The sequence below is a fragment of the Chlamydotis macqueenii genome, chromosome 24 (genome assembly GCF_036417535.1).
Source record: "Chlamydotis macqueenii isolate bChlMac1 chromosome 24, bChlMac1.mat, whole genome shotgun sequence".
NCBI classification, from domain to species: Eukaryota; Metazoa; Chordata; class Aves; order Otidiformes; family Otididae; genus Chlamydotis; species Chlamydotis macqueenii.
The window spans coordinates 1,295,909-1,304,945 of NC_141579.1; the positions used below are offsets into that span (position 1 = coordinate 1,295,909).

The window sequence follows — 9,037 nt, forward strand, 5'->3', positions numbered from 1 at the left end:
TATTATTTCCCACCCCCACCTTCCCCACCCAGTACTAACATCCCAAACCAGCTTTACTTAAATAAAATAGGAATCTTTCCTGTTCTCTCTTTGGGTTTGACCTTTTTAATGGATAACCTATTGACTTGGGGTTTTATTTTGTGCAGTGAAGACTAGCTTTCTACTTCTATCAGGCGCACTTTGGTGCATCTCTTCTCCCAAGGGTGAGAGGTATAACTTGTGAGCCTTGAACACTCACTGTGCTGCTTTCTAGGGAAGTTATACACCGGAAGCCTGGAAAGGAGATGTAGCAGCAGCCATGGAAGGACTGAGCAGCACAGGAACCTTTTGCTTCAGACAAGCTTGGGTCTCTTGGGACTTCATTTCATAGAATCACAGGATGGTTTGGGTTGGAAGGGACCTTCAAAGCCCACCCAGTCCAACCCCCCTGCCAGGAGCAGGGACATCTCCAACCACATCAGGTTGCTCAGAGCCCCGGCCAACCTGGCCTGGAACGTTTCCAGGGATGGGGCATCCACCACCTCGCTGGGTGACCTGGGACAGTGCTCCACCACCCTCAGTGTAAAAAAAAAAAATAAAATTTCCTAATATCTCATCTAAATCTACCTCCCTCTATCTTAAAACCATTACCCCTTGTCCTGTCACACCAGGCCCTGCTGAAGAGTCTCTCCCCACCTTTCCTGCAGCCCCCTTTAGGCACCGGGAGGCCGCTCTCAGCTCTCCCCGGAGCCTTCTCTTCTCCAGGCTGAGCAGCCCCAGCTCTCTCAGCCCGGCCTCACAGCAGAGCTGCTCCAGCCCTCTCATCATCTGTGTGGCCTCCTCTGGACCCTCTCTGACTGGTCGATGTCCTTCTGATGCTCCAGAGCTGGACACAGTACTCCAGGTGGGGTCTCACCAGAGCAGAGCAGAGGGGCAGAATCCCCTCCCTCGACCTGCTGGCCACGCTCCCCTTGATGCAGCCCAGGATGCCGTTGGCTTTCTGGGCTGCAAGGATGCATTGCCTGCTCACGTTGAGCTTCTCATGCACCAGCACTCCCAATCACAAATCACACAATCGCCAATCACACCGCCATTCACTTCCCCGCTCCCTCCGAGAGTTCTCTGGACTTCCACTGATCACGCATGCGTGATTTGGTGTGCCATTCCGGGGAGGATAAAACAACTCTCTGTCCAAACGGACAATGAGACGTGCGAATGGTTGGAAGGGCTCAGCTGCCGTGACTGGGACTGGAAAAATACTTTTACAGTTGCCAACGTTATTTTGCAAGGTTGCAAAAACAGTACGTGTAAGATATTGGGCAATATCTGTGAATTACCCTGAAGATTTCAGCCGGCAGTTGAGGCATTACATAGTTCTGGCCATTTTTAGTAATTCTGATGCGTGATGGGAACAGAACTTTCCGTGCTGACCTTTGCAACTGAAGCTAAGGAGGGTGTAACAATGGTGTATTGAAAAGAGGAAAGATGGAGACAGTTGAGAATTGGCTTTTAAAGTGCTTTAGTGACATAATTGTTCATAACATTGTTCTTTGTACAGCTTAAGTACTTTATGTCTCGAGTTACAGATGGCAAATCTGAGATACGTACTGAAGTGATTTGTTCTGAACCAACAAAGGGGTTGAAGCTACACTGGGACTGAGACCTGGACACTCTTGGTTCCCAGAATCTGATTTCCATACATCATGTTCATGCTCAAAATCACTTTGTCTTGTCATCACTTGACCTGCGTAATGCTCCCCTTCTTTTAAAACCACTTGGTCCAGCAGCTTTTAAAAAGATGCTTCCATTTTCCCACAGCATTGACAATAAATAAGCTGAATTACATCACTGGCATGAGTTCCCCAAAAAACTTTTTGGTCTGACACTTGAACTCTCAGCAAAAGAACTAGCTGGGAAGGAAAAAAAAAAAAAAAGGTTATGAGGAAGTGGAAATTCAAGTTATGGAAACTTCTTGTTGCGCTTGCAACCTAAATGTCAAAAATTGTACCCGGAAAACGTTCACCGTGACTTAGCTACCGCTGAGCAGAACTTGTTTCCTGTAGGGATGCACGTTTTGCTGTGGTGAGATGAACAGTTTGGAAGTAAATCTGAAGCCTGCTGTTGGTGAGAGGCTCCTAGGCTGTGTTTTTGTTTTAATAAGACCTTCATGCTTCAAAGGAAAAGATAATCTGTATTTGCATTGTGGATTTTTTTTTTTTGAAGGCTACATTTAGAGTTGGGAATTTCCTCTCTTCTCCCAGCGGATTGCTTTTCTGCCAGGTGTGAAGCAATCAATGTATTATTCATCTCCCCACTGTGGCTCACCTTCTTTCTGGACAGTTGTCTTTAGATGTTTCCTAATTTCACAGTTGGGAAGCGGAGAGAAGAGTATCTGGAAGGTGAGACAGTTAGGAATAAGCTGCAAAATTCCTCTTTTCCCATAGCGGGTCTCTGTTTCTCCTTATTTTTTCACTTTTAATTTCCATTTGGCTATTTTTCCCTGAAAGGAATCAAAGGCTCTCCAGGAGAGAAGTGGTATTTTAGAGTTCTAGGTGCACCAGGATGGCCCAAGCTTTATCTTTTCCAGCTTCCTAAGCGTGCACCGTCCCCTAACGCTCCATTTCTGCAGATGTACCAGCCTCAAAGAAAGAATCGTTTCAAAATGTTCAAAAGTGCTCAAGTGTTCCAGAGCCAGAAAGTCTGCTTTCATAGAGGACTTTGGCAACCAGAAACATACTTTTTTTTTTTTTTTGAGGTTTTGGCTCCTAAGTCCCTTAGGTTGCTTTAGGTTTGCCTTCTGTCTTCCCCTTTTCATGTTCTCATTCTAACACCTACGTATCTTTAATATGTCCTGAAGTTTCTCTCCATCTTTTCAGGCTTTTTAAGACTTGCACGCCTCTGGGAACTGAAGTCAGTTGGACATTCCAACATAGCAGCTTAATAAAATGTCCCATAGGTATAAAAATAGAAATTCTATGAAATATATATATATAGTGTAGTTAAATAGTGTTCTGGAGATCACTGGTGTTCTGTTCCTCTTTGATTTGAGGCTTTTGAGAAGATAAATGCTGGTTTAGAGTAAAAACAAACCTGTGTTTCTTTTTTGTTTTACTAAGTTTTTAATCCTCTCAAGATTATGAAAAAAAAAGATAAAGTCCCGTGAATATCTGGAACTACATTTTTGTGTCACTGGTTTCGCTAACTTCTGACAGGACAAAACCAGGGTTGTCGTAGCCTTTCTTCTCTTTGGCTTTAGCTTCTTTCTCGTTGTAGAGACAGAAGGCACAGTGAGGGGTCTCCACAGCCACTGTCTTGCTGAAGTTCTGGAAGTCTACTCTGTATTTCCCTTCTTTGGTCTTGGACACGATGGGAGCAAAGCGATAACCCCAGAGCACCTCTTCTGGGATGTAGGATGTCCTCACTTGACAGGTAGCGCTAGTGGCTTCAACGGTGCCATCTAAAAACACCACCAGTTCAAAATCTTGCTGCAGAATGGTTTCTGCTGCCATGTGGAAAAATGGGCTGTTCTTATCTATGATATGATAAATAGTCAATGGGGAAATGAAGAAGAGATTCTCATTGCCAGCATCAACGACAAATTCGATGTTGACCTGATCCAAAATGATTGTCTCTCCTTCTGGGGTGATGGTGGTCTTCAGAAGCTTTCCGTAGATGTGACTCCCAATCAGCAGACTCTTCCTGAGGTTTGCCACCCGAATAAGGAGGCAGAGCTTCCCACCGCGTTTGCTGATGACAGCGTTCTTGCTGAAGGTGATGGTCTTGGCCCGGTTTTTGGACCTCGATATCTTGGCCAAGATGGCACCACACATAAAAGAATTGATGATTACCCCCAAGATGGACTGGAAGATGAGCAGGAAAATGGCAGTGGCACATTGCTCTGTGACGCATCTAAAGCCGTAGCCGATGGTTACCTGGGTCTCCAAGGAGAACAGGAAAGCTGAAGTCAGGCCGTTGATATTCTCAACACAGGGAGTGTGGTTTATGGAAGGATTGAATTCTGGAAGGTCTTTGTGTATGTATGCCACAACATACCAGAGGAGACCAAACAGAAACCAGCTGCCTAAGAATGCTGAAATGAAGATAGTCATTTTGTATCTCCACCTGAGATCCAGGATAGTTGTCCATATATCAATCAAAAAAACAAACCTTGACTGCTCTACATTGCCAAACTCTATGTTACACCTTCCATCTTTAGAGACGAGCCTTGCTCTTCGCCGGCTGCGTTCTCTGACGTGGCTGGTGAAGCGTTTCCGGAGGTAGTTGAACATTCCCTCTGCCGATAGTGTTCTGGAGAGTGAGAAATAATAAAGATTATGGGTAATGACGGCTCCCTTTATACCTGCAGGCAAGAAGTAGGTTCTGACAAAGTCTCAAGACACTCATTTAGGAAAAAGTTATCTAATTTGCATATTTTCCCTCAGCTGGTGGGGAAAAGTTCCCGTAAGTATATGAGGAAACTAACAGTTTCTTGCCTAAGGAGCATTCCAGGAAAAAAAAAAAATTAATCATTTTGGCTTGCTCAGTGAACTTTGAATCAGTCAGCTGTTAACATTGTCCCCTGCTCAGTTGAGTAGGTGGGGGTATAGAGAAGCAGGTGACTTCATCGTGGACATACACTGGGAAAACTGGTGGGGAGCGGCTGGGTTTTGAGATCTTTCTACCTTTTAGAAGACGAAGTGGGGCCTGGCTATGCAAGCATGTGTATGTTGGCATGAGGAGACCCTGGATGTGACCTGGATAGGGAATTTAGGAAGAAACCCATTCTTAAAGGAAAGTCTCTGCATCCCTGTTAATTTTGTCCTCTATGATTGGCCGTGTTACCAAGAGACCCAGGAAATGAGTCACCGATGGGGAAAATACTGTGGATGTATTCAGATGGAATTGGGATCAGCCTGCTTTTGGAAAATCCCCAGACTTGGGAATGCACATTCAGATGTGCAGGCGTGGGGAGAGGTTGAGCCACTGTGGAGTCAGAGGTTGCCTGCTCTGTTCATAGACAGATCTAGGGAGATTTTAACCCAAAACTTGGGAACGTTCTTAGAATTTATTTGAGTTGATCATCCTTCAAGCAGAAAATGTTTCACTGCCAGAGAGGGTGTGTTAGGTTAGTGCTAACCCACTGTGAAAGTGTCCCCTTGTGTGTCTGTTTAGCCTTCGTTAAATGAAATTATTCTCCTGTCGCCAAATTTAACTGTGTACTCCAATCGTCTTTCTGGGGGGCAAAATGCTTCAGAAATAAATGGAGAACTTGAGGGGAAAATATTCTCAGTACTGACTCACACAAAGGATGTTGAGTTTAGTGTCTCTGAGGACATCGTGTCCCTAGCCACACAGACCTGAATGTTTTGGGGACCTGCAGCTGCCATGGGTGATGTTTTCTTTAGGAGGACCTGGACTTGAAGAATGCATCTCCAGTCAGGAGATGCTAGGGGCTTTAATTGTTTACTTAGGAATTATTTATTTTTTTTTAGAGGTAAGCTAAGGTGCTACAACGCTTACCTGAAACCCTCCATCATATCGCTGTCCCACCCACGCATCCTTTTTGGCTACGTTTAAATTTAGTCTTTCCTTCACTCTGTAGGCATCTCAACTAACTTAGAGAAGCTGCCTAATGTTTGAGTTGGCTAAAGCAGAACTTCTTCCATTAGACATAGTTACGGGGGCCAGAGCAAACATTAAATATGATAACCAGTAGCAAAGGGAAAATATTAAATTATCAATGATGGAGTCTAAGTACAAATTAATTACATTTGGTAAATTCTATTATCTCACGGCCTTGTTTCTATCAACAGCCCTGAGAATGAAGTTTTGCCTCACAGTTGCCTTCTTTCTGCACTCAGACTGAAACCACGTTTCTCCTCTGCTCATTCAAATTAGAATGAAAAAAATGAAGGTCACTTTTGTTGTAATGTAGCTTTTCACCGTTTAAAACTTTTGCTGTTGAATTTATTGGTTGTGAACGCAGCTGACAAAGGTTAAACTTTAAGCGTGTACCTGAGGAAGGGGGGGGGGGATGAGGTCACTTTCTAAACAATCCTCCAGTTTTATTTTCCTGACACACTTTTAATACACTCGTGTTAATGCATAGCTTGAACAAAAAAAAAATAAAAGTTTTCCAGTATTTAACTTCTAACACCCCTTTGGCATAGGTGAGCCACAGCAGGCTTGCTCCTTATCCTCCTGTGAATAGATGTGAAAGGGGGAAATCTGAAGAATAATTCACATTTCTAATCGACCCACCTTATGCTACGGGTTGTGATAAATTCCTATCACAACTCCAGTAGGTCTGATTCAGCCTTTGCTGGAAACTTTGGGACATTTCACCAAGGATCTGGAGATACAGTTGAGCAGATCATCCCAGAACAGACGAGAGCAAGCTAATCAGCACAGCCACCAGACTGGAACCTTGGAAATAGATCCCCAACTTTACCGTTCTTTCCCTGCCTCTTTAAATCTTACGCGCCCTTCTCGGAGGCAGTTTTACAAGCCCTGCTTAAGCAACCCCCAAGGAGATCAAAGAGGCAGAAGAATTACGCCCTTCTCCAGGCGGGATGACAAAGGAATTCTCCCGTCAACAAATCTTTCTCGCCTCCCACGCGCGACTGAAGCGTGTTGGTTTCCTTCACCGGGAGAAAAATCCCCTCCTGTATAAGCGTGCTGCGAGTCTGGCGGAGATTATATAAACCGCGTTATATAACGCAGCACTTAAAGCCCTTTCGGCTTAAACGAGCGAAGGTAACCCGGCTCCGTCTTAGCTAATATTTACCATGATACATTTCCTCTTGGGCCCAGAGAAACGCGGCGTTGCTGTCTGTCCCGCTTGGGAAAATCCTTGTTGCAGGAGTTAGCGGAGCTGCTGTCCCCAGGCGTAATACAAACAACGGGGCATTTACCAGTAAAAGCACTCGATGAATAAAGATGGAACGTCAAGGTTAGCTATGAAAACAAGGAGCTTCCACTTCCCTGTTCCAGTCTTGGATTTCCATTCTCCAATTCCTGATCTTTCCTAACTAATCTATCCATCCCTCCACCCAGAATATTTGATAAATACCCAGAAAATTAGCTGTTAACGGATGCACTTCTCCTTTTTCCTTTCTCTGCAAGTAGGTAACAAGCATCATTGCTGTTCCTGATTGCTCCGTACCGGCTGGAGCTCCTCTGCTCCCTCAGAAACGTAACTGAGGGTTCCTCGTTTTGCTATTGCTTGCTTTGAGTTGTTTTGAAAAATTTTGAATGTGGGAGCTAACGACCAGGTGCTTTGATTGTTCTTTGGGTAAGTCCTCTGCGCAGCGCACGTTAATCCGGGGAAACGGCTTTAATCTCAGCCACGCGCCACGCTTGAGGAGATCAGTGAGCGAAGGAAGGGGAAGGTGTTCAACGTTTGACGGGGGCCTGACAAGAACAAAGCCCCATCACCTGAAGTCCTGATATCTGTGGCGTCACACGGATTTCTTCCCGCACAGCAGAAATGAAAAGCAGCCCACTGAACCCGCAGCTTTTGTTAGAAATACAACTTTGTTAGGGATTCAGATGAAGTTCTAAGAAGCTTAGGTAGAAGAAAGGGGAATACAGAGTTAAAGGATTATTTTTTTTTTCAGTTCTGTTCGGGTCTTTACAAAACTCAGATCTTCTTTCAGTCCTTTCTGTGTTTTTCTTTTTGTGGAACTTCCTCTGAGCAAAGTGTCTCAAATACCCAGTTCCTAATACCTTATGAAATCCTTTTTCATTAGAAAAGCAAACCACAACACTTAGCCTCATGGTGTATTATCTGCTGGCTGCTTTACCACTGAGACCTTTGGAGGGTACAGCTCGTTTGTCCTTCGCTAGCTGCCCTGGGCAGAGCAGGAATGTGCCTGCGGTGATGGGATGACAGCTGCAGCATCCTGTCTCCCTCTCCCGCTGCCTGTATCAAAGTTATATCGGAATCGAGGGCGGCCAAAGACAGCTGGCCCTCCACTGAATCATTTGTAAGTTTAGCAAGAATATCAGCTCCCCTAAAGCAGCCAGGTAACCCTAAGTCTTAGAATAATCTTGATTTACACCATCCTCCACACCCACTTTATCTTTTTGATGGACACGTCAGCGAAAGGACGGGAGCTGCTGGCACTGGCAGCTTTCTCCTTGGACCAATGTCGTCATTAAGTATTTATTCCTGAGAGCAGATCTGAGCGCTGAACGCGGTGGCTGGGCCTCCGGAGCGCTGACTGAAATGCCAATGCCATCTGGGAAGTGTGACCCTTCAATCCGGCTCAGTGCGCTAAGCTGGGAGGCTTGTCACGGCTCCAGCCCGAGCGACTGCATTTTCCCAACCTAAAGTCCAACTGGAATTTGTAGTTGGATACACCACAGGATCTTATCCCCTGCCTTGCCCTCTCTCCTGCTAAGCCAAATTCCCCTGAGATGTCAGAGCTGCCCTGTGCCGTTGTAACGATGGCCAGTTTTTCAGCAGCGCTTTTTCCCACGGCTTGAAGAAATAATTCATTCATGAGAACACGGGCAAACGAATGAGTGGAAGAACAGGCACTGCAGCACGGGAGGCTGGAGCAAATCATGTCTTCTGAAAGCTCAGGAGTGCCCGAGATCCTCAAGGGTTAAAATACTTCAGGTGTATAAACAAAGGGTTTACAGCAATGAAGCCGTTACTGTCATCGTTAGTAATTAATAACACTGTAATTAGGGCTGCACACAAAATTAATCCATGACTGCGTTTGCTGTCTAGACAAAACCATTGGCCAGCGCTCTCCAGCAACGATCGCTAAGGAAAACCTCATTCTTTGAGATTTTTGCAGTGCCAGGCCAACCCCACGGCTGGACTGCATCTCCCACAGCACCTTCTGTCGCAGAATCCCCAGGCAGCAGGCGAGCTGCGTTACCTTCGGGGCGCATCACGAGATACGCAGCGTATCTTTCCTCTGGAAAACAGAGAACTGGGACCTAAGCTGGAGGATTTCTATTTCCAGACAAGTAGGTTTCCACAGAAAATACTAAAATTTTCAACAGAGAGTGGCTCTCTGGGAGAAATTATTTCTCAAGCAAG

General features: G+C 45.3%; 1 protein-coding gene across 1 annotated transcript; it reads right to left on the bottom strand.

Moving 5' to 3' along the window:
• Positions 1-2,609: 2,609 nt before the first annotated feature.
• On the bottom strand, positions 2,610-4,268 carry KCNJ1 (potassium inwardly rectifying channel subfamily J member 1). The gene has a single exon (XM_010124183.2). It carries the CDS (start codon positions 4,266-4,268, stop codon positions 3,153-3,155), a length of 1,116 nt encoding a protein of 371 aa, XP_010122485.1. The 3' UTR covers positions 2,610-3,152.
• Positions 4,269-9,037: the final 4,769 nt, after the last annotated feature.

Excerpts from the sequence above, each read along its gene's own strand:
- KCNJ1 (XM_010124183.2), bottom strand. The coding sequence starts at position 4,268 with ATGTTCAACTACCTCCGGAAACGCTTCACCAGCCACGTCAGAGAACGC.